General features: G+C 31.0%; 4 protein-coding genes across 4 annotated transcripts in view; 3 read left to right on the top strand and 1 right to left on the bottom strand.

Moving 5' to 3' along the window:
• LOC134725114 (uncharacterized) overlaps nucleotides 1-5,689 on the top strand; it is a 38,060-nt gene extending 32,371 nt beyond the window's left edge. The window contains exons 9-10 of the mRNA XM_063588664.1: nucleotides 277-414; nucleotides 1,104-5,689. Coding sequence (XP_063444734.1) covers nucleotides 277-414; nucleotides 1,104-3,134 — 2,169 coding nt within the window. The 3' untranslated portion in view covers nucleotides 3,135-5,689. The remainder of the gene's footprint in view (nucleotides 1-276; nucleotides 415-1,103) is intronic.
• A 962-nt stretch (nucleotides 5,690-6,651) lies between these two features.
• On the top strand, nucleotides 6,652-11,735 carry LOC134726422 (uncharacterized). The gene is made up of 3 exons (XM_063590825.1): nucleotides 6,652-6,659; nucleotides 10,056-10,848; nucleotides 11,688-11,735. The coding sequence occupies exons 1-3, from the start codon at nucleotides 6,652-6,654 to the stop codon at nucleotides 11,733-11,735; spliced, it is 849 nt and encodes a 282-aa protein (XP_063446895.1).
• A 1,177-nt stretch (nucleotides 11,736-12,912) lies between these two features.
• Nucleotides 12,913-13,308, bottom strand: LOC134726421 (uncharacterized). Its single transcript, XM_063590824.1, has one exon. The coding sequence runs from the start codon at nucleotides 13,306-13,308 to the stop codon at nucleotides 12,913-12,915; it is 396 nt and encodes a 131-aa protein (XP_063446894.1).
• Nucleotides 13,309-19,714: 6,406 nt separating this feature from the next.
• On the top strand, nucleotides 19,715-20,983 carry LOC134726420 (uncharacterized). Its single transcript, XM_063590823.1, has one exon. The coding sequence runs from the start codon at nucleotides 19,715-19,717 to the stop codon at nucleotides 20,981-20,983; it is 1,269 nt and encodes a 422-aa protein (XP_063446893.1).
• The last annotated feature ends 5,857 nt before the right edge of the window (nucleotides 20,984-26,840 follow it).

The raw sequence follows: 26,840 nt of genomic DNA, 5'->3' as shown, positions 1-26,840 counted from the left end.
TGAAATTTTAAAAAAATTTGGCCTTCTTTGTATTGGCTGTTTCTGTTCTACCAAACTAGCATGATTTGGTGAAAATAAGCTGGGTATTGGAGATGTTTTAAAATAGACTTTGTAGACCTAGACAAGGCAATCTTTCAATTTCTAATTTGATTGGAAAATCTCACTATAGCTTGTGTTTATGTAGTTTATTGAATACCGACTTTAAATAAAACTTTGAAATTAATTGATATTTGATCATATCTAATCATAAAATAATTTCACCTGTTCATTTTGTAGGTTGCATTTGAAGACAAAGCAATGGACTGTAGACTTGGGTTCCAGGAAGGAAGGCCATTTTCTGGTGTCACATCCTGTATTGATTTCTGTGCACATGCTCATAAGGATCTTCATAACATGAACAATGGCAGCACAGTGGTAAGTTGTGTGATCACCTGGTTACTACAGGAATGAAATTTTAACTCCCCTGTAGCCCTTTTCACAAAAAATCTTAAGAGTAAAATTTATCTTAAGTCTAAAATATTCCTTAACTGTTCAACTAAATATTTTTATCTTAAGATTAATTTTACACTTAAGATTTTTTGTGAAAAGGGCTACTGGTTACAGCAGGGATGAAATTTAAAGATCACCTGGTTACAACAGGGATGAAATTTAAAGCTCACCTGGTAACTACAGGAATGAAATTTTAAGCTCACCTGGTTACAACAGGGTTGAAATTTAAAGCTCACCTGGTTACAACAGGGATGACTTCTCTTCTGTCAAAAAAATTATTTCCACTACTCTTGACCAGGTTTTTTTCCATTGCGATTTCTTTAGTAAACACAGATTTTTATCAATACAGTTATTTCTCTTTTGACATCACTTGGGGTCCGTCGTTTTTTTTTCCAATTTTGCTTCCATATATGGTGTGTTTAGTCATCAATATTCTTTTTTTGTATTAATTCATTTGATGGCAAGTGAGAAAAAAAACACATAGAATAAAAAAAATTAAATCATGGAGTGTAAAAATACACCTGAACCACCACTATTGTATAAACAAAAACAAAATAGATTTTAATTACCTTTAATTTACACTTTAATGCCATAAGATTTATATTTATTTACAGGTAGTGACTTTAACAAAACATAGAGGACTTGAAAAAGCAGAGGATGAACAACTCCATGTTTTACCATTATATGTTATGGATATGTCTGACGAACATGGAAGTGCTGATGCACAGTATGAAAAAGTCAAAACCGGTGCTCTAGAAATTCTAAATTATTATCAAATGGAGGCTAGGATAAGAAACACTCCACTAACACCTTCACGGAAGAAGAAAAAAGAAGGAAAGAAAGGCAGTCCCGGCCGTAAAAAGGGCAGTGTAAATAAGAACAATTTTTCCCCTGCCACACCAAAAAGAAAAGTGGTAGAATCTACTCAGGATTCAAATATCTCATCAGATTTGTATTATAATGGTGAAAAACATGGGTCAAATTCAGGAACACCGCAAAAGACTACACCACAAAAGATTACCCCACAAAAGACCACACCACCAAAGACCAAAAAAACTAGCAAAAGCTTAAGCTCAAAAACCAGTTATGAGGAATTAATGAACAATGCTTCACAACCAGGGTTTGCTGATATCTACGATTCATTTTGGAATTATTTTTATTCATATGGATCCTTTCCACCTGCTGATTTTATGGCTTCCATGAACATGAAGGCGCAGAGCCTTATCAAAAAATCTAAAGATTTAAATCAAACTTCTGAAAATAGGCAGCCATCTTTAAACATGAACGGAATTTCTCCTCAGATTCAATCATCATATTTGAATTCACATAATCAGGAAAACCCATCTTTAGATATGAATGGAATATCTCCTCAGATTCAATCACCATATTTGAATTCACACAATCAGGAAAACCATCATGATATAACAAATATTCAGACATCTTCCATTTCAAAATCTCCAGAAAAGGCAGCAGACGACACTTTTCATAATCCATCTCATCAATTTCAACTCCCACAATGCAATTCATTTGAAAATAAAAAATATCAGGATGAACAAAGTGTTAAAAATCAAATAAATGCTCATGGAATATCAGGTCAAATTGCAAATGGAGATACTGAGAAAATGTGTACCAATTTTACTGGTATTGTGAATGAAATTCAAAATGCATCAGGATTTAAAAACGGTGCTAGTGAACAAAATACCTCAGATGTTGATGGGCAGCATAGTACTCTGCCTGTAGATCTTTCAAATAAACAACAGCCATTTATCAATCCTTACTCTGGGAAAGACAATTCATTCCAAAATTCTGACTCAAGTACTAGTAGTAGAAATTACGAGTTGAAACAAAATGCAGTCTTTGAGTCACCTCTTCATCTTTTATCCGAGGCTGTTAGTATGAGAACAAACGAATTTAGTAACGATTTTTCATCACAAGATCTACCTCAGAATACTCAACCATTTCATCTTGGAGATTCATCATTGAATAAAAATGTTCAAAATGGCCAAAGAACAGGTCAGAACGACTACACGAAAAATTGCATATCAGAATCTGTCCAGAATCCATTTAATCCAATGCAGACGAATTCTGCAAATGTTGATGCTGATATAGACCAAAATATTTTAAAATGTGAAATTGAATATAATGAAAATGCATTTAGGGATCAAAATGTTGGGGGCGTCGCAATAGCATTAGGTCATGGTTCTGTTCTCTTTGAGGTTGCTAAACATGAACTGCATGCAACTACAGGACTTAAACAACCGAATCGTCAATCTCCAACTAGAATCAGCTTGGTTTTTTACCAGCATAAAAATATGAACTATAAACATCACGGTATGTTCATGTATCAAAAAAAATGTGAAAGAGTGAGACAAAAAAGACTTCAAGATTTAATGAATGGAACCGGTGAAAAAATACCAGACTCTGTACTAGAAAAGGTTATGAAAGGTCCGGGAAAGAAGAAAAAATCTAAAAAGGATGAGGAGGAGGAGGAGAAGTTTGATATTATGAAAACAAGTGCAGCTCAATACAAGTATATGTGGGACACAACAACAGCTAGATCAGAAACCATGACGACTGAATCTGTGGTTACTCATTGGGTAAAACCTCAACCAATGGTTACTGGTCCGTATCAACGTTGGATATAAAATATGATCTCATTCTATTAAAGATTCAGGGCTATTTTCATCCATAATTTTTTGTTGTATAAATGACAATCGCAGCTGATGTATAATTGCTTGCATTCACTATATAATATTATTGATAATTTATTAACAAGGACCTTTGTCTTCAAGAAAGAATGGGGGGAAGAGAGGATTTACAATATTTAGTTTTAATTTTGGTATATTCCTGATTATTTTCAAACATACTTTTTTTCATATTTAAAGAAAAAGTTTGATATGAAATAAGATACCACATCATGAAAGGAAGCTGTGGCCATTCATGGTTATTTAAACATAAGATGGCCTTAGTAGAAAGGTTTTGTATCAAAATTGTAATCTTGTAATTTTATAGGAAATGGTATGTTTATTCACTAAGTTAAGTTGATTTATTTAGTAAATATAAATCTTATTGGGATTTTTTCATAGTTATCTTTTGTTAGATTATAGGGCTTTTTTGTTTTGTTATAGTTTTTGTTATTTTTATATACTTTGTTTAAGAAACAGAATTGTTAAGGAAAATTGATGTTTAAAATGAAATGTGCTACAAGGATTGATTTTTTAATTAAACAGAAAATTATTAGATTGAACAAACATTGCATGATATTTGTTTTAGGTCTATCCCTTTTAAGTTGATTTTTTTTTTAAATATTTTATCATTTTTATAATTGAAACACATTCAGTCATATTGTCTCATAGTTATACCAATATTTTTTTAATTTGTCATGGTATTTTGAATTTTATCAATTTCATACATTTTTTTAACCTGGATGATATTTCCTTTTTTTAAATTCATAAAATAGCAATTAGTACACCTTGAAGATTAACCTCATGTGGTTGGTTTTAAAAATTCATCATTCATTTTAAAAGAATTTTATTTCAGTAAATTTACAAACTTTTCAATTTTATATTCACATATTTTTAACCATTTTTATTATGTAGCATTTAGCTCAGGGATTCTCATGTAATTTGATTATATTTTTTTCTTCTCTTTCTATTAATGCTGATAATCTGTGATTTTGTGCTTTAATTCTTATTAATTGTAAAAAGAATCAAATTTGTAAATGAAATTTGCTGTACATAAATTCTATTGTAAATTATAAATTATTTATGAGTGCATTAAGTATTTTTGTAGACATAAAATCATTTTTTATACTGTTACACTGACCTATGGTAACATTGTCAAATCTTCTGGATAATGTGACAAAATTATCTCCCTTTACAGAGCTACTTTTAGAAATTTAAATTACTGACAACTTGATTAAGTTACTCAGAAATATAAAAAAATGCAGCTTTTCACGAAATTTCAATAAATAATTTCACATTTTTATTCATTGAACAACACCCACAATATTAAATCCATGCAATATTTTAAAAACTACAGTCCTCTTAACAAATCCACACAAAAATCATCATCAAATAACAGTATTCACATTTTTTGATAAGGAATTGAACATGTACAATGATATACTGTAGATTCTTTTTTTGAGGATATCAATTTTTCGTGGATTAATGATATTTTAAATTATGAATGAATATTTGAATTCTACTTTTGGCCAAATTTTGCATATAAGCCAATAGAAAATGTGTATGCTTTATTGAAGATTTAATTTGTGGTTTCCTATATCCACAAAATGCATGAAAATTGGTATCCCATGAATAATGAGGAATTCACAGTACATGTGGGTAGTTAGTGGAACAGATATTTAAAAATGATTTTATTCTAGATTGTTTGTTGTTAGTTAAGATGTTGTTGTCTATCATATGTTTTAATTCTTTCTTCTAAATATATTTTGTATTATATATAAATTATGATTTTTTTTTTTTAATTCTTGGAATATTATATTGAAGAAATATTTTTATTTGAAAATATAGTGCTGATTAAAATCATGGAAATTATTTATGTATTAATTTGTATGTATATTTTTGGAGAAATACTAAACAGAATAATATTACACATAAAAAGTATGAGAGACCATTATTAAGTAAAATTTATATCTACAGTTTATGGGTTATGAAAGTGCTAAATTTGGGATTGGATATGAGTTTTTTTTTATATTTAATATTTGTCATAAATTCCTGAGTATATTGTTGACAATATAATAAAAGCTAAACGTTTAAGTTCAGATTTATAAGAATAAAAGTGTCTAAATGGATAAAAAAAAAAGTGGAAATTAAGACATTATAGTTCATTCTCAAAATATAATAGTGCACTTTGTATGTTAATGTATATTTGTTCCTCTTCAAAAAAAACTTGCGAAAAGAACTCTTGTTTCATCTAAAAATAAATTCTAAAGAAGGTTATAATGCAAACGAATGTCTAGTCAGTTAATGCTTCTAGAAACAATGCAATTTCCTCTCTCAATTCGGGTTATTTTTATTCTTATTTGCAGTATTTGTATAGAATTAATGAGCATGGAATCTTAAATAAGAAAATCTGAAATTCCATATAGATTGTTCTAGTTCATTTGGGGTAGCTTAGTTACATGATTTTTTTCTAATTCTGAGCTTATAGATATTTCAACGCCCCATTTTTAATCAGTGCAAAAGGAGAAGGTCCGGTAAGGACCGATTTTGGCCTCAAATTTCAGGTTCATTTGAAGAAAGATTCAGACCACTTTTTAAACACTTAAGTGTCTATTTTATTTGATTCCATTACTTTACGTTCAAGATTTTAACTGATTTTGCCATTAAAAACTATCCGATTCAAGCTCAAATATGAAAAATCTACAAAATATGCCGAAAAATGTCACTTTTCAGATGGTTTTTGTCAAAAATGAAAGTGGCCGCATCCATGTTCATCCTCAAACTTTATATATGTTATGTATTATCATAAAATACAACTTACATTTTAATAATAAGGATGAACACGAATGCGGCCACTTTTGTTTTACACGAAAACCGTCAAAATTTAACTAAAATGCTAGAATTTTGAAGATTTCAGTGATTTAGCATGACTTAATGTTGCTAGTACACGATATATGTTAACTGTATTGTCAAAAACAGCCCATATTTATGTAGCAGAAGCATTCTACTGTCCAAGAAATAACTAAAAGTTTACTGCTTAACAGTTTTGTAAAACTGCTATATTTTGGGGCCAAAAAGGGGTCTTACCGGACCTACTCCTTTGTGTTTACTCCTATGATATTAAATTAATATGTCAAATTTCCTTTGTACCGGTAGTTAAAAGTATGAATATTCACTTCAATAGAACACATTTTTGCAAACTCAAACTTGAGTGGCAAATAGAGGATTTAACATAATACATCTGTAAAACCTGTTTAAGATTGTATGTAATTAAAAAACATATCTGAATGTGTATGTAATTTTTAAATTTTTCTAAAAGCTTTTTAGTGTAAACCTTTAATGGAATACATGTACAGATATTGTTACAAAAAATGAATGCTGGTTTTAAGCATTTTATAACACTGCAACAAAGTTTAATATTATTACATGTTTAAAAGCAAAAAAGTAAATTTTATTATGTCAAATAATACATTCAAAAATGATCAAGTAAGTAATAATTTATTTTAAAGGTAATAAAACATCATGATATATTGGTCAAAGGAAAGATAATCCAAATCGGTAGCATAAACTTGTAACTCTTTTCGATGTTTTCTACTAAAAATAAAAGTTTAAAACAAGGTATATAAAAAAAATGGGGAGGTTATTAACAACCTATATATCATGTATATTAACAATGGTTAACGTCAATGTGAACAGAAACCTAGAATTTGAGATCAAAAGTTTTCAGTCATAATTACATATCATATATATTGTACATGTGTTGTACTTTTCTTATGATACTACCCAGTTTTCTGGTTGCCCATGATGGCCTTTTCAGAAATGATAGTTTTATGTATATCTGGTTTTTTTTAATATTTTGAAATCTTTGTCATCACATTTGTGCTCGTTATATATATATATATAAACGAGTCTGAATTGAAAACTACGTTCAACCTTATGACTGCGTTGGATAAAAACCGCAATTTTTATACGTGTGCATGTCAAACAAAATATATATATAAAAACAATAGATTTATGGTGGTAAATTGAATTTTTAAAAAGTTTTTTGCTTTGTTTTAGGTAACTCAATCTTTAAACTTTTGCCTTTAGTACATTTTAATTTTAGTACATTTTAATTTTAGAAAGTTTTATTCTCACAGCAAAATTTTATAACTTAATAAAGGGGGAGGGGGATAGTTTTTTTTTTAAATCCTCTTTATCTTGTGCTAGATATCCTGTCATTGTTATGGTATGTTTGTGTTGTATGTTAGTGGATTTGAGATATTTTTATAACATGGAAATTCATGTTGTAGTATAAAAACATTATACTTTTTATACACATATATATGTAATAGATATTATTATAGAGAGTAAATGTGATTTCAGAAAGTTTTACCAAGTAATATTTTATTTGGTATGTCTATTTACAAACAAATTAAAACATTTTCTGAAGTTTTTGTCTTATTATAATATCATGATGTATTCAGATCTTTAAATTTGTTCTTCAATGGTCAAAATTAATGCAAATGCTTTGGAGAAGTCCTTGTCCCTGCGTGGTTATATTTTACTTGAAACATGCCAATAATCTTTCTGCTTGCTTTCTCTTTAGAATGGTTTCAGGTCATCCTGGAGCCTTTTATAGCTTACCATACAATATGGGTTTTGATCATTGTTAAAGGCCATTTAGTACCTAACCTTTAATTGTTTACATCTTTGGACTTGATTTTATATAAGGTGAATATAAATTAAAAAATGTGGTATGGGTGCCAATGAGAAATGGAGTGTTGACTTGCACCCAGTAGCAAGCTATAAAGGACCCAAAAAAGACTAATGTAAAATAATACAAACAGGAACAACAACGGTTCAATCTATATAAAAATTGAGAAATGTTTAAAACCACACCAACAAACGACAACAGGCTCATGAATTCAGACAGGTACATAAAAATGCAGCAGATTTAAAAGTTTTATCAGGCACCAAGCATCACTGTAACTTTATAAAATCAAAAGACAGCAGTGTAACATTGCAAGATCAAAAGACGCACTGTAAATTTCAATTGTAAAGGAATATATAAACAGAGAGACACAGAGCATATCAATAAAATGTTAAAATAGATGAGCATTTATATGGCAAATAATTTAAGGGAGTTTGCTTCTCAGTTTTAAAATGATTAACCTTTCAAAACACTTGTTTATATTCATAGGGGATTAATTAATAATATAGGAAACTGAGCCAAAAAAATATATATAGGTCACCATGCTTCTTTGTGTAATCATACGTTTTTTGATTGAGTTAAGTCTGCTAATTGATATTTTATCGTATGTTTTTATATGTTGTGATGTTATGCTATTGTTTCAGAAAAAGGGAGAAGGTTTGGGCCCATTAAAACGTTTAATCCCGCTGCAAATGTTTGCACCTGTCCTAAGTCAGGAATCTGATGTACAGTAGTTGTCGTTTGTTTATGTAATATATACGTGTTTCTCGTTTCTCGTTTTGTTTATATAGATTAGACCGTTGGTTTTCCCGTTTGAATGGTTTTACACTAGGAATTTTGGGGCCCTTTATAGCTTGTTGTTCGGTGTGAGCCAAGGCTCCGTGTTGAAGGCCGTACTTTAACCTATAATGGTTTAATTTTTAAATTGTTATTTGGATGGAGAGTTGTCTCATTGGCACTCACACCACATCTTCCTATATCTATTGTTTTAGAGATATACAATGTAAGCCATTGGAATTTTGACTGGAAAATATTTTCTGTTGACTTTTCATAGCTTTATCAGTGACAAGTTGAAGTTCTCAAAAACTGTTAAGAAATAATTAAAATTCTATAAGACTTACAGATGGCTTATTATTATACATGTACACAATTTACAAAAAGAAACATAGGGGTCACAGCTTTATCAGTGACAAGTTGAAGTTCTCAAAAACTGTTAAGAAATAATTAAAATTCTATAAGACTTACAGATGGCTTATTATTATACATGTACACAATTTACAAAAAGAAACATAGGGGTCACCGGGCAATTTTTTCAAGGCATTCAAATGGATAAAACAATAGGATTTAGAAAAATCTGATAAAAAATTTAAAAAAAACATGACAAGCCAGCTTCCTTTAATGGAATACATAACAATTTTGATAAATATATGATACATTTCAAGAGAAATAAAACCTTTAGTATTCAGTCTTCATGAGAATAAACACTCCATAAATTATGATAACTTTGACAGACAACACTGGGAAATTTCTACAGCACAAAAGAATACTCTCATCAATGTGTTTGTAAAGGTTGGTGGTTGATCATGAATAGTAGAAAAACGGTTAAAATGAGTCAGTTGTGTTGTATGTTACACCGTTTTGGCTGCTCTATCCAATTATTGACACATTAACCTATTGCCAGTATGTCTGTTTGGGTTGCTCACCAAATATTGTCAATAAAACGAAGTTGTAAACAACTGTTGTCATTCAAGTGAGTGGTTTAGCTAGCTATAAAACAAGCTTAACCCTCTATTTCCTTGGAAAGAGCATATATAAAGTCAGGAATATAGAAGTTGTATTTCAATAGCTGCCTTGATTGACAGAGTGTGATTATGTTGTTTTTATTGACTTCTCCGGTTTAAATTTGCCTTGAAATTTTGTGTTTTTGTTACACTTTTTCCCAGGTTACAAGATTTAACAGTTACAATTTTCGTTTAATCAATAGAAAAATTAATAAAATTTGCATCCATGTATAATTGTTGCTGATCAGTTTTGAAAATAAAACATTTTGCTATAAGATTTTCATCACAATGCATTATTTTACGAGAATGAGTACCAATAGGACACCATGCTAACTCATATGACAACTATATGTTGTATAGGTGATAACAAGGTGATAATTTATCTCCGACATTATATTCTGTTTTTAGTGATGATCTTGTAGATGAAATCAACCAACTTGGACTTGGTATTAAAATTGGAGAATCGAAACTGTCTTTACCTTTATATTCGGACGATATTGTTTTGATGGCCGAGAATGAATGTGATATGCAAAAGATGCTAGATAAATTACATGATTGGTGTAAAAAATGGAGAGTCTTAATTAATACAGACAAGTCAAAAGTTGTACACTTCAGAGCATCTCGCAAAAAACGGAGCGAATTTCAGTTTAGAATCGGAGGGAACATCTTGCAAATTATAGACAAATATAAATACCTTGGAGTTATTCTTAACGAGAAAAAAGATTATACATCGAATGCTGAAAATCTTTCTGCAGCTGGTGGAAGAGCACTCGGAGCTATTATATCGAAGATACACAGTTTAAAAGAATTTGGTATAAAGACTTATGAAAAACTGTATGTCTCTTGTATTGTACCTATACTCGACTACTGTTCTTCAGTGTGGGGTTTTAAAGACTTAAATTGTATCGACACTATTCAAAACAAGGCCATAAGATACTTTTTGGGAGTTCATAAGTTTGCCCCAAAGCTGGCTATCAACGGAGATTTTGGATGGTTACCTTCAAAAGAACGTCGCTGGTGTAATATGGACCGAATGGTTAGATATTGGAACCGATTGATGGATATGGACAATAGTAGACGTTGTAAAAGGGTGTTCCTATGGGACTACGAATTATCTACGAACAATTGGTCATCAAGTGTAAGAACAATTATGTCTTTAGTTAGTATGGATGATAACTTTCAACAAATGCTAAAATGTGATGTAAATAGCGTCAGAAACAAATTTATGGATATATGTGCAACAAAATGGCATACAAACTTATCTAACTTTCCGAAACTTCGTACATATAGAACTTTAAATCGACATATTCAACAGAAACATATGTTAAACAAAATTTAAAACGCAGAGAAAGATCGGTACTGGCCCAGTTTAGATGTGGCATTCTTCCGCTAAGATTAGAAACAGGACGTTTTGTTGGTGAGCCAGAATACCAACGGATATGTAGAATGTGCGACTCCGGACATATTGAAAATGAACTACACTTTCTGATTGAATGCCAATTTTACATTGGACTACGTAATCAATTATTCTCTGGACTTGGTGAAACCGTATCAAATTTGAATAACAGTGATAAGTTAAATTTATTATTGTCAGAATATCCTCAAAAAGCAGCTCGATACTTAGAACAATCATTTACAAAACGCAGACAACACTTATATTTAAATAATTAGCATGTATATAAAATTTCTGATGACAATCTGAATTAATAATATAGTATCTATTTGAAGTGACTTATAGGTCCATTGGGCCGGGTGTAATTTAATTGAAATATTTCAATATTGAAGATAATTTGTTATACACAATGTCACTATAATAAACATATTTGTATTGTATTGTATTGTATTGTATATATTTTGAAAAGTTCACACCATAATCAAAATGACTGTTTACCAATATTTCGAGTTGAACTACCCACAACTCTATGTTTAACTACGTTAAATGAGCATGTCATTAAACAAATATTATTGTTACCTACATTAAAATGGGATCCCTGTCCGGAATACATTTGTGCAATTAATTTCTTATTGTAATTTTTGCAGGTTATCTTAGCCTTTGCCATTACCAAAACACTGGTATTAAAGAGATAATAGTAACTGCAATTACGATTATCCCAATATGGCGACGGTAGATATAGGTAAAATCTTTACACTCATTTTTCTTAAATGTAGCATGCTTTTGTCAATAGTTACTCAGCTGCAAGGTTTATCTATACCATTACATCATATTTGAATCGTAACGGTGCACTGGAATCGTCTGAGCGATTTGAAAATTGCCGTTGAAAAATTCGGTATGATAATCGTTACTCTATGGTATTTTTCTTCTTTGATAATCGTAATTTTCTTTATCGGATAATAGTAACTGAAACATAATAAATATGTCTTTCAGCATTTCAATGGTATTTTGTGTGTTAAAAATGCAAATGTCAAGTTTAACGATGACATAAACGCATATAAAAATAAATGAAGAAACTTGCAGGTTAATATCTAGGACAAATTTACCTATATATTTATATATACAGTCATGGGACAAAAGTGAGTTCCCAGTAAAAAAAAATCCTATCATTTCAACTTGTATATATATTTATAACTGACAACAATATGAATAACCTTTTAATTTAAACATATTTTATTTGCAAAATTAGCAAAAGGGATTGGACACAAGTTATAACATCATTAGAGACGTCCTCTCCCAATATAAATATAAACACAAAGTACATTAGATAATGGCAAAAAAAACCACAACATAGTAGTAATGCATGTAATACATACTTCAAACAAAAATTAGAAATAAAAAGAAAAAAGAAAAAAAAACCAATATAATAAGGAATAATAATGAAACAACTAGACTGAAGTGAAAGGTTGTAAAGTAGAAATTTAGAATGTTAATTGATTGTTTTAAATCTTTGTGTTATTCTGATATAAGATTGTACAGACTCAAAAATGTCTTTGTTTTGCTGAAAAGAAAGGTCACCGTCACCAGATAATAGAAGCTCAATGGATATAGCATAACTTTCTAATTTTGAAAACAGTATTTCTCTGGCTTCGTTGTGAAGAGCGCACTCTAAAAAATAGTGTATACTATCCTCAACAGGGTGGCCACAGCTGCATGCGGGACTGGGTTTCATATTAACACGATGTAAATCTGAATTTAAAGAACTGCACATATTTCTCAAACGTGTATGAATAATATTAAGTTTTCTATCCCCACAACTAAAATAGGAAGGTGGCTGTATCAATTTGGACTTCATCTTTCGTTTAAAAATATTTATGTTTTGGACGTAAGTATGTCGGGGGGAAGGCTATTCCATTCAATAGTAGTGGATGGGGAAAAGGATTTTCTAGTTATGTCTAGTCTATAACCGGGTACTACATAATTATTACTGTTTCGCAAATCATAGTTAGATACTTGACCAACAAGCGGGGGCATTACATCACAGAGATAATCAGGGGCAGTCCCATTATGTAAAGAATAGAACATATTGAGCTTTCTGGATTTTCTTCTGTCCACAAGCAATTGCCAGCCAGTTTCAAAATATATAGCTTCCCGACTAGCAAACACGGGCAACCCAGTTACTAACCTTCCTGCTTCTAACTGAACATGTTCTAAATTGTCGGCTTCTTGTTGAGTACAACCATCCCATAACTCACATGCATATTCCATAACGGGTCTTACAAACGTTAGATATATACGAGCAAGATAATTTCTATTCAATACATATTTCAATTTTTTAAGAACATTTAATCTCGTGCTTGCACACTTTAAAATATTTTCTATATGTGTATGGAATTTACCATTGGAATCAAAAGTAATCCCTAAGTGTTTATGACAGGAGACAAATTCTACTAATTGGTTTTGAAATTCTATTTCAATATCATCTGGGGAAGTATGGCAGGAGAATATCATAGCCTTTGTCTTATTAGGGTTAAAGTTAATAAGCCAATCTTTAGACCATACTGAAATTTGTTCTAAATCGCTGTTTAAGACATCCTCTATAGTGTAAGGGTTATTGCTGGAATAAAAAAGAGATGTATCATCAGCAAACAATCGAGTTAGACTTGTCAAATTATCAGCTATGTCATTTACATAAATAAGAAAAAGTAGGGGACCTAATACAGAGCCTTGCGGAACTCATGCATTAGTATTATCAAAAGGCGAATAGGCATTTGAAACAAAAACGCTTTGTTTTCTTTTTGAAATATAACTTTCAAACCATTTATACAGATTTTCCATCAATACCATACGCTTTTAGTTTTATTAAGAGGCCACTATGCCATACCCTATCAAAAGCTTTCGAGGTATCACACAATATAAGAGATGTTATACAGCGATCATATCCTATAATAAATTTCTATTAGCTGGTGAACCTTTTGATATATACATGTACCTGTTAAAGATACGGAAAATGAAGCAGCTGTCGAGTCAGCTATTGTGGTAAGTAGATATTTTGATTTTTTTCAAAGTTTCAGTGTTGTGTGCGCGTTTAAGTCCGTTTTTGTTTGGTTTTTTTTAGGGGGAGGGGGGATGGATTAGCTTCAGAAAAATGTATGACAATTAGGTTAGGCTAATTTTTGTTTTCATTTAATAGAAAATAACTTATTATATGGCAAGTATGCAAATACAAAAATGTTCCTTGTTTAGTACCTTCAATATTTGTCTCTACAATATCTTCCATGCATATGTATGCATCATACTTTTCATATACCGAGTATTTATGAATTTTTGAATTAGTTTGTTTCTAATATTGCGGAATATGCGTTATTTTATTTTCCACTTTGCAGTCATTCTTTGAATAAGTATTTCTTGTAAGACAATTTAAAGCCACATCAACTTCATTTCTTCATTTTCGGGCTTTTGGCCAAACTATAAGAGAACACAAATCCATGTTTGTCAAAGAACTCCACGTTACTTAATTTCATAATACACAAAAAAATCCCAACCTTTCTCTATTCTTATATAGCATTAAATGTTTAAAGGATGTCATATTGTTATAATTCAAAATTAAATTTGTGTTGTTTATAGTTATATTCTGAGACATCGAAATTTCAGTGACAGTCATGAAGTAGCTAAAATGCCAAAAAATATGGTATGATTAACAACGTATATATATCTTTATTTCTCAACAAACCAAATTACAATGGTATAGAGATACACACAATAATTACATAGTGTATATGTACAGACATACAAAAATTATACGAAAGCAAGAGGAGGTACATATCATATATTACGATATACATATTAAACTAAATGATATCAAGTACATGAATTACCCAGGAGAGCCTAAATGAATATTAACAAGTCTTATATATTTGCACAAGTTATTAAGATCAGAAAGATTTGTACTATTCATCAGTTCATTAAATTTCAATGCATTTGGTTGATTTCTATATTTTTTTCTCAAAAACTGTTTACGATCATCATTGAATACAGAACACATAAAAATATAATGAAATTCATCTCCGATGTCACCAGAATTACAAAGTAAGCATTTTCTATTTTCTCTTGCAACGTTTTGCCATCTACCAGTCTCAATAGGAAATCTATGACTTCCTGTTCTCAATCTACATAATGTAATAATATTTCTATCATCTAAATGTTTAAAATAATATTCAAATTCACAGTTTTCTTTATACATACGGTAGTTTATAGCTTTTGGCGATTCTTGCACGTTAGTGTGCCATTTCTGTTTAAATTGATCAACAAGATTTTGTTTTAAAATAGTATATAGCCATGTATCGTTTACAAAATATTGGGTATCCCACACAAATGATAAACCAGATTCATCAAGAATGGATTTAACATGTTTCAACCAAGTAATATCATTTTCATATTTATACAATGAGTACTTGTATAGTATTGCAGGAGGTTTTTCTTGTTTTCCAGACAACAATTTAGTCCAGTAGTTAATTATACGGAGTTTTATATCAATCTCCAAAGGATATCTGCCCAATTCTCCGTATATCATGAAATTAGGTGTAGCATTTTTAACCTTAAGCAAAAGTTTGCAGAATTTCATATGAACCCTTTCTATAACCGAATTATTACCAAAACCCCAGACTTCACTCCCATAAATTAAAATAGGTTTAACAATCTTATCAAATAATTCAATTTGACATTCAATAGAAAGATTGTGCCATCTGCCTTTTTTGATAACGTCGTACATAGCACACATTGCTTTATTTGCTTGTGCTTTTTTAGCCTTTAAAAAACTTCCTGTTCTACTGAATAAGACACCTAGATAAGTAAACTCATTAACAATTTCTAGTACAATATCTTCATAATTAAACTTAATATTATTAGGTAGTCTACCTTTAGAAAAAATTACAATTTTACTTTTTTGTACATTCACTTTCAGTTTCCACAATTTACAGTATTCAGATAAAGTATCCAGTTGCTTTTGTAAGTCAACCTGAGACTCTGATAACAAGACTGTATCGTCTGCATATAATATAATAAAAAGTTTAAGATAACAATCTAGTTCAGTTTCTAATTCATCTGATAGAGATTTCAAACCATCTATGTTCTTTTCTATTAGAAAATCTTCTAGATCATTTACATATAAAGAAAAAAGTATAGGAGATAAATTTTCCCCTTGCCTAACACCAACATTACAGGAGACAACTTTCCACAAGAGACCAACATGACTCAGGAATTAACAAAAATAGGTCACCGTACGGCCTTCAACAATGAGCAAAGCCCATACCGCATAGACAGCTATAAAAGGCTTCGAAATGACAATGTAAAACACTTAAGACGAGAAAACTAACGGCATTATTTATTAAAAAACTAAATTTTATGATATACTAGTATGTAGATATAGGAAGATGTGGTGTGAGTGCCAATGAGACATGCAACTCTCCATCCAAATAACAATTTATAAAAAGGTAAACCATTATAGGTCAATGTACGGCCTTCAACACGGAGCCTTGGCTCACACCTAACAACAAGCTATAAAGGGCCCCAAAATTACTAGTGTAAAAAACAATGTCATAACATCACAACATAGAAAAACACACGTTAAAATATCAATTGGCAGACTTAACTCAATCAAAAAACATAAATTAATACACATATGTACATGTAGCTGTTTTCCTAAGAACTGTTAATAATATATGCATAAAAAGAAATGTCATAAGATGTTGGAACGTTTCGTAAATAATTCATCGACATAACTTCATTATATGCTATCAGATATATGTTTTTAGTGTCAATATCAATAAAACACTTTCCAGTTACGATTATCTTTTCATTTTTAAATACCATAATTACGATTATCTTTTTTTCCGAGTTACGATTATCATCCCGAATTTTTCGACGGCAATTTTCAAAGCGCTTAGACAAATCCAGTGCACCTTTACGATTCAAATATGATGTAATGGTATAGATACACCTTTCAGCTGAGTAACTATTGACAAAAGCATGCTACATTTAAGAAAAATGAGTGTAAAGATTTTACCTATATCTACCGACGCCATATTGGGATAATCGTAATTGCAGTTACTATTATCTCTTTAATACCAGTGCAAAAGGTATCCATGTATATGAGCACCAATTGGTCAATATGTTTAATTGTCAATCTGCCCTAAGAATCAGACAATGGAGAAAACATAACAAACAAAAATCCACTCAAGTTTACTTTAATCTAAGATAAGAATGTTAAATGTTGCACGGATATAACAGTCATTTTCTTTTCCTATTCTGCATGCTTTGATATAACCAAGGATTTGTATAGTAAGTCTTACTATACAAATCTTTGATAGAACAAACTATGATTTGGTTGAAATTCTCTAGAAATTGCCAACTAAGTGGAACTAACTCCAATATTTGCAATAATGCTAGCAAAAATTATCTAGATTTCTCGAATAATCAGATACCAAAAAAAATAAAGAACTATCATTTCTGACTCAGGACGACGATAACTTCAACAGGATGGTTTGGTTAGCGGGTTTTTCTTTCTCTCATGTTTTGAAAAAAGAAAGGCAACAGTAGTAAAATGGTGTTGAAACGACATAAACCGATCGAGAGAAAACAAATTTGGCACAGTCTACGGTTATATGGAAATGTAACAATAATAAAATTATTATTGTTACATTCAGTTGCAGACTAATTGCCAGAATAAAAGGTTGGGTAATGAACCGATTAATTACGAATGTAACAATAATTATTGAGACTACGGTTAAATTGCGTTATGGTTACATCAATTCACGTCAATGTACGCTGGGGCTAGTAAAATAAAACTTGAAAACTTTATTTTAATTTTACAAAATTGCATACAATTAAAAAAACAAATATATTTGCAATATTACAGTTTCTTCAAATCCAACATGTTGTTTTTGGGAGCATGTCTTAGTACAACGAATCTTGGTGAAATCAAGCAGTCATCACAAACGAGTGATGCAGCAGTGTGCACGCCAGTATTTCATTCTCTAAATTTCATTCTGTACTACCCTTTTTTGCAGTTATAGATACTTTCAATGTCTGTCATCCTTCAAATGGTCTATTTTTTTTACTCTTGCAATCAAGGATTTGTATATAAATAGATGTTAATACTTTCACATGTGAGGTTGTAATATGATTTCAAATATGTCCATTACTGATTTTATGTTCACCTCCAATTTCCACATCCAGCTAAATACTAGTCAATTGTGAAGGCAATTGATTTTAACATTGCTGACATGTTGATGGTGGTTGAATAACCGCTTTCATTTCCGAGTCCAGATATTTCGTGATAGTAATTTCATTCTAATTGGATTCTTACTATACAAATCCTTGATTGTTCAGATATTACAGATTACAGATTGGTAAAAAAAAAAAGCAACACAAGTATGGAAGATTTATTTAAGTTTAATTAATATAGCATACCTTAAGTACATTAATGTAAAAATATTGCAATGTAACCGTAGCCTCAATTATCATTGTTACATTTTTCTATATTGCCCGATTCTTATAACCACTGACCCTGAAGTACAGCACATCAAACTTGAAATCCGCTATTTATAAGAGATCAATACCTGTATGTAAACAAAGTTGAACCCAACAAGTGAATTTATAAACAAATAAACCCTGAGAGCTTGACTAATTGTATATATGTTTTTTCTATTTACTTGTATTTAGTGTTTTTGGGTTGTTATATCATTAATTTGTTGGAGTAATAACAACTTAATAGAATTTGGTTAACTTAAATTGGTATGATTGAAAACAAATCTTGGAAGAAATATTTTTATATTGCATAATTGTTTATTTAAAATCTTCTTCGAATTGAGGATTCATTTAATTGCACATTCATAGATGTATCAAATATGTTATGATTGCGTTTGGCATTATAATCATTACGGTTAAATGCAAAATTATAGATATCATTTAAGTACGAGTTAATATGCAATGTAATATGCTTTGAATTGATCTACATGTATATACAATGAATGTATTTCATCTATGATCTATAAATTTGTAAGAAATTGAAAAAGTTTAAAGAACTTAAATTTTCAATAAGTCATTTATATTATGAATACCTATTGAAATGTATATTTAAACTGCGTCATTCTAGATTTTATATTATAAGGAAGTGAAATCCGGCAGACATTTGTTGAATGACTACAGTATGGCCTATGGAGGGGAACAGGTTCCAATTTCTTGTAGTCTATGTGAGGAGGAAGCCAAAATAGAATGGAAATGCATTGACTGTGACATGCTCATGTGTGAAACGTGTAAAGAGAAAATTCATGTGAAATTTTCCAAGGATCATAAAGTCATTTCAATTCAGGAATTGAGGTTCCATTATGAAGAAATGGATTTTTCTAATTTGAGTTGCAGAAATCATTCAACGCAATCATGTGTGATGTTTTGTAAAACCTGTGATTGTTTAGTATGTCCGCTATGCATTTATAAGACCCATAACGGTCATGGTTTGGTACCCATTGGAGAGGAATATGATACCAATATTGATAAATTTAAGACTAAACAAAAGAAAATTAGTACGTAAATAGAGGAATTGAAGAAAAGAAAAGCAAAATTGAAGTACATTGATCAGGCTGAACAGCTTACATTTAAAAATACCACGAAAAACATGGAATTGCAGAGAACTGAATTAAAGAAAGAAGTTGATAAACATATAGATAAATTAAAATCTGAAACAATGAAAGGATGGAGGGATCTTCATCAATCGATCAAAAAAGAAGAAAGTGAAGTGACACTACTGATAAAAAGCATGAAATCCAAACATTCTGAAGTCGAGGAAATCATCCAATCTGAGAATGCTGAAAGAGTCTTTGTGGACGGTTTGGAGTCGGTTAATCTGATGGAGGAAGCAGTCATATCACCTTGCACGATGTTCGATTCAATTCCAAAATTTTTATCAGGACAAATATCTGCTACTAACATAGGAACATTGGAGAATGTTTCTGCCAAAGATGATCTCAAAAGTATCAAACAATTTCAGACTGAAATGTCTTGCGTTTCTTTAATGACAGCATGTTCTGATAATGTGTTGTGGATATCTGGCCGGAACAAACTACAGAAAGCTAAAATAGAGGGCACGAGTTTAAAGATAACTGACCAAAAAGACATTGAAATATATGGTATGGCATTGACACAGTCTAAAGATCTCCTTTTGATTGCAAAAGAATCATCTGTAGTACAACTGATCAATAATCAAACAGGAGAAATGACTGATTCTGTGTATGAAATAGAGGATTTAGAGCTATCTGCTATTCATGTAAATCCAGATGGAAAAGTCACGTTTGGTGCTTATAATGGGGAAATGAGCTTTCCAACTGAGGGAAGACGGGTTGTGATAGTAATGGATAGAAGTGGGAAATTTGAAACTACTTATGAATATGACAGACAAGGCAAGCCTCTATTCACGCTAATTACTGGCATAACAAGAACAAACAATAGTAATATCTGTGTAGTGGACACAATATCTAATGATTGGGTGGGTAGACTGGTAATACTGAGTGAAGATGGTGATGTTCTAAATACCTTCAGTGGTTTGTCAAATGAAATGAGTGACTCAGAATCAAAATTTGACTCAGAGAGATCAGACTCAGAATCAGACACAGACCCAGACACTGAATCAGACTCAGATCCAAGCTCTTTCAAACCTATGTGTGTAATCACTACCCAATCTGACAATATTATTGTATCAAACTTAGACAATGGCTTTTTACTTTTTCTCAACAACTCTGGAAATGTATTGTCATTGTACGACACAAATAAGATTGGAATAGATAATCCTATCTCTTTTTGTATGACATCTGAACATATGTATATTGGGTGTTTTACAAATGAAGACAGTAGTGATAATGCAAAAATATATGAAGTGGATATTTTGTGAATTATAAATATTTCAGTACATGTGAGAGAAGTAAGATTCTATTGATATTTGTTTAGTGTTGGACTTAGTGGTAATTGTTTTGAAAATAGACATATTTAAGATATTGCTTACTGTAGGAAAATTTTGGAGATCTGGTGTTAATTTTAAATAGAGAATAATACATGGCAAAATCCGTATCATATGTCGTATCATCCGGAGACATCAATATCAGCCCAAGGGCCTTTAGGCCCGAGGGATGATATTGGTCGAGGGTGATACGGCATGTGATACGGATTTTGCCATGTATTATACGCTTTATCATATATTTCAACAGAAGAGTATTATATTATATGAACTGTTTTCTGATCTATAGCACTGGGTTACCTTCAGTTCTGCTTTTGTCTTGTTTCAAAGACTTAAAATAACTGTTCAATTATTTATACAAAGCACCTGGTTACCTTACAATCTGTTGTTTTAAAAATATTTTGTTTATTATTGTATTTATTTGAGTGTTTTGTATTTTTTATAGTTGCATTTATTGTGCCAAAAAATGTGTTGTAAAAACTTGATGTTCGTGACGTCACATACAATATGAAAACTTGACGTTCGTGACGTTACATACCAAACGAGAAAAAAATTTCTTAAGCAAAAAAAAACCAAAAACTGACTGTAAAAAAAAAAAAAAAAAAAAAAAAAGTATGCGATACGGGTTTTACCATGCGATACGGGGTATGCGATACAGGTTTAGCTATGCGATACGGGGTAAGCGATACAGGGTAGGTGATACAGACTGGAAAAACGAACTTTTATTAGATATACAAAATAGCTGTATTTTGTACTAAATATATGATAAAGGCAAATAAACTTAATAGAACTGACCTTAAGAGTTCATATTATAGAGGTCATAAAGATAAAACTTTAACCATCAAAAAATAATATTATATCCGTTCTAGACAGATATGATTTTTTTATTAGTTGTTATCGGCTTTGAAGTTGCTGTCAGTAACTGTAAGTACTCTCAGGTCTATACTTAGTATAATTTTTGTTTTTGTTTGTGTGTATGCTAAGTGTTCTGCAACGTCCACTCTGTTTTTTTTCGTTAGATGTATATATATTTATATTAATTTATAGTGAGTTCTTTCTATGGTGTACTGTCACTGTCACAGGGTGGGGAATAATTTGCACCTCCAAACAAGTTGAACACCTGTTCCTGTGTTATAAATTTATTTTTTGTTCATTATTTTGTTCATGAATTAGAACTTTAGTTTTCTCGTTTGAATGACTCTTTTATCTTGCAATAGTATTAAAAAAGGGCATTTACACGAGAAAACAAAATGGCTGATGTAGAAGTATCGTGTCTTACAAAGAAATAAATTCTGCTTTGTAAAAAATCACAGTGATTCCAATAAAATAATTTCTGAAAATGACAGTTTAAAGTTTTTTAATTGACAATATATTTTCTATAATCGGCAGTATCATAAGAACCAAATGTGTTCTTCTTCTTGCCGATCTATTATTCTATTCTCATGAGGCTGACTAATGCAGCTGACCAAGAACTTCTGAGGAAAAAGAAGAAAAGTTTACAGTAAGTTTTAACTTTACTTTCCACCATAAAGATGATGTTCTCTCACTTAATAAAAGATGAGTTCAGCCTCCTAATTGTAAACTTTCCTTTTCTATGAAGCAACATTCCAACAGGGCCTGCATACGGGCTATATATCTCCCAACAGATACAATATTCCAAGGCTTGTATTTCTTCCCATGATTTCCTTGGCTGAGGGTTACTACTCACAAGAAAGCTATTAAACTAAGAGTTCTAAGTGGCGAGGTTGAAACCAACCCTTTGTTCCATCGGTGCCACATGTGGTGCAGGATCTGCTTTCCCTTCCGAAGCAAATGAGATCACCCCAGTCTTATATTTATATTGCGTTTTATGTACCATTGTTTGTATTTCGGTCTTATGAGTTTTGCCTCTCTTTTGTAGTTGATTATGCCATACGATTTTGGTTCATTGTTTCATTTAGTTGTTAATTTCTGTATCATATGGTCTCTTGTGGAAAGTTATCTCATTGCCAATCATACAATGTCTCCTTATCTTTATAGATAGGATCAGTACTATTTTAAATGTATATTAAAAGAAACCCGAAGAATGTAATATTTACAATAAAGATCTGAATACTAGTTTTTCATACGGAGATACGTCTGATTTGATTGAATTCAATTTGCTTATGTTTTTCAAACAAACAACAATAAGAGAACAAAAAAAAATGAAAAAAAAATCCAGAAAAATGCCTTTTACTTTTAAATATATAAATATAAGAAAAGCTACCTGTGTCAAGTACAAAAAAAGGAGAAAAAAGTATGATTTAAATTAGGACATTGGTTGTTAAAAAGAAAATATGGAATCTACTTGATACATGAAAAATAAAATCACAAAAAATACTGAACTCCGAGTTAATTTCAAAATGGAATTGTTCCTAATTAAATGGCAAAATGAAACACTCAAGCTCATTATACGAATGTATTACAACTGTCATATTCCTGACTTGGTACAGGCACAGGAAATAATTATTCCAACACTTTAAACCACAACCTAGAGCACTGGAAACGATCATGATACCACTTGACTGTCTATGAAGCAATAATTGCTAATCCAAACTGCAGTTTAAAAGAATAAGATGACACTTTGATGTAATCCAATACTTAAGTTCAGTTGTCTTTTACTAAATGACTCAATAATCTTGTTTAACTCTTTCTTTTTCACGAATGTGACCTACCGAATAAGACTATTTACCGGACGTGTAATAATATAAGCAAAACGATGGGTGCCACATGTGGGGCAGGATCTGCTTACCCTTCTGGAGAGCCTGAGATCACCCCCAGTTTTTGGTGGGGTTCGTGTTGCTTAGTTTTTAGTTTTCTATATTGTGTCTTGTGTACTATCATACATCTGTATGTCTTTTTCATTTTTAGCCATTGCATTGTCAGCTTTTTTTCTTTTACTGTAATAATGTTGAAAAATATTTCTAAATACAAAAAGTGTTCATGTACATGTATGAAGTAGCTTGAATTAGTGCAGCACACTTAGCTTGATATATTGTAAAGACAACTACCATTGTTGACAATGTGTCCTTCAGATGTCTTTGATTTTAAAGTGTTTTGGGGTTGGTGTCTCGTTGATGAGTTGGAGTAATAAATCATGGCGTTATATAGATGAATTGTTGCTGCAAACTGTATACGTCATTCCATTACAAATATCAATGCTCAGATTACCGGCTGTAAAGATGCATCTTGTTACCCAACTTTAACGATGTATCAATAATTAATTGTGCTAGGCATTTAAACTAAAAGATATTACTAAATTATTTCTGCATTTTGAAAGTGGTTTTAAATGTTAGCATATATACCGGTTGGTATTGTAAGACAGATGTAACTATTAGATATATCAACAAGAATGTTAGTCTTGCACTTTTGTTATGGAAAAGAATTTAAAAAAATCTGGATTTACAAAAATATTTTCTTGCATATTTACAGAACATTGGCAATATTATATTCCCACAGTATATCCTATATATTATGCATAATCAACATGGGTGTAGATCTATGATTTGGCCTGCCACTCCTTTTGCATTTTAACCTTTTTTCCATTTGAGCGTAATTGAAGTATTTTGCAGACAAAACTAGTATATGGCATACAAAATTATAAGCCTGACAACTTTGGTGAGGTTTTTTTTTTCTTCGATGTAATGTTTAACTGTAAAAAAAATCTGTATTATAGAAAAATGACTGGATTTCCAAACAAATGGTTAATGTATATGTAGCCACAATTTGTGAAGATGTTGAAGTAGAGCATACCATTTATAAATTCTCTGTTTAACTGCCTGTAAGTACGATTGATCTCAACAAATGGTTTGGAATCAAATGGGTTGAAATGCTTGACAAAATAATAATGAAATTGTTGAATACAGTATGGTTTTTGTGGTGCTGTCTAATTACTTAAAATCAATTTACAAACTTACAATCAGTGTATTAAATTCATGTTCATACAATGTGTAAAACATTGAATTTGTGTTGTTTAGAATAAGTCAATGATAACTCTTGAAATACAATAGTATCATGGTTAACTGCACATGTCTAGATTTTACAAAATAAGGAAGTAAAATTAGGCACACATGTTTGAAGTTTAATTAATCCAATTGGCTTGTGGGGGGGAACAAGTTCCAGTTTCTTGTGGTCTTTGTGAGGGGAACACTACGATCAATTGGAAGTTCTTAAACTGTGACATGCTCATATGTGACAAATGAAAAGAGAAAATTAATGTGAAATTCAAATTTGCCACGATCACAAAGTTGTTTCTATTCAGGAGGTTGGGCTTCATGCAAAAGAAATAGACTTTTCCCATATAAGTTGTCATCATCATTTCAAACAAATTTGCTTTATGTTTTGTAAATCGTGTGACTGTTTTGTATGTCCTTCTTGCATCTCTGAAACCCATAATGGCCATGGTTTTGGTGGCCATCAGAGAAGGATTTGAAATTTGGATAGATAAATTGAAGAAAGGTCAAAAGAATATAAGAAATAATATAGACAATCTGAAGAAAGATAAACAGAGGTGGAGGATATTGATAGAAGTGAACATTCCAAATTGGAAAATACAATGAAGAAATTCAAAACTCAGTATTTTCTAATAAAAAATAAACATGAAAAGCACACAGTTAAATTGAAATCTGAAATAATCGAAAGATGGGATGCTCTTCATAAATCAATAAAAACAAAGAAGAAAATGAAGTATCTATGCTCATTTTAAGTCAAGAATCCCAAAACTCGGTTGTTGATGAAATCATTCAATCTTACAATACTGAAAGAGTATTTGTGGATGGGTTAGGGCTGGTTCAATCTATGAGGGAAACAGTCGTGCCATCTTGCGCGAAGTTTGATTCTATTCCAACATTTCTTCCTGGACAAATTACTTCATCTAACATAGGGTCATTAGAAAATGTTCCTATAAGGGGCGAAATCAAAATTATCAAACAATTTGACACCGAAATATCTGTGTTTTAATGGCAGTCTGTTCTAAAAAAAATTGTGGATTAATGGCACGGATGTACTACAGAAAATTAAACTTGAAGAAAGAGGAAAGATATTGAGATAATTTATCAAAAAGAAATTGAAATCTTAGATATTGCGTGTACACCTTCTAATAATCTCCTTTTGGTTACTGGACCTACACTGAAGCTAATTTGTGGTAAAACAGGTTAAATGACAAATTCTAGATATAAGGTAACGGGTTAAGTTCTATCAGCTGTTCATGTCAACTCAGTCGGAAAAGTCACTGTCGGTGCGTATAGTGGCAAACCCTGCTATCCAGCTGTGGGAAGGCAAGTTGTGATTGTACTGGATAGAAGTGGAAAACATGAAACTACTCATGAATATGACAGACAAGGCAAGCCTATATTTACAAATGTGAGTACTTTAACAAGAACAATAACGGTAACATCTTTGTAGTGGACACCTAATCTGAAGATGATGTAGGTCGGGTGGTAATACTAAATGAGAATAGTGACGTTCTAAATACCTTTCTTGGTTATTCGGGAGTAATTACCACAGAAAAAAACTTTTTAAACCAATTCGTGTTTTCACTACACAATCTGACATAATTATTGTGTCAAGTTTAAGTACTGATATTTTATTTTTTCTAAACAGTTTTGGAAATTTAATTACATGGTTCGACACAAATAAGGTTGGAATATTTAATCCTTATACTTTTTGTACTGCTGGATCTGACCATATTTACGTAGGATGTACATCCGTAGACAATAGTGGTAATGCCAAAATATATGAAGTGGAAATTTTGTGAGTTGGAAACATTTCAGTTCAT

Source organism: Mytilus trossulus, chromosome 7 (assembly GCF_036588685.1).
Source record: "Mytilus trossulus isolate FHL-02 chromosome 7, PNRI_Mtr1.1.1.hap1, whole genome shotgun sequence".
NCBI classification, from domain to species: domain Eukaryota; kingdom Metazoa; phylum Mollusca; class Bivalvia; order Mytilida; family Mytilidae; genus Mytilus; species Mytilus trossulus.
This window is presented reverse-complemented; position numbering and strand designations above follow the sequence as displayed.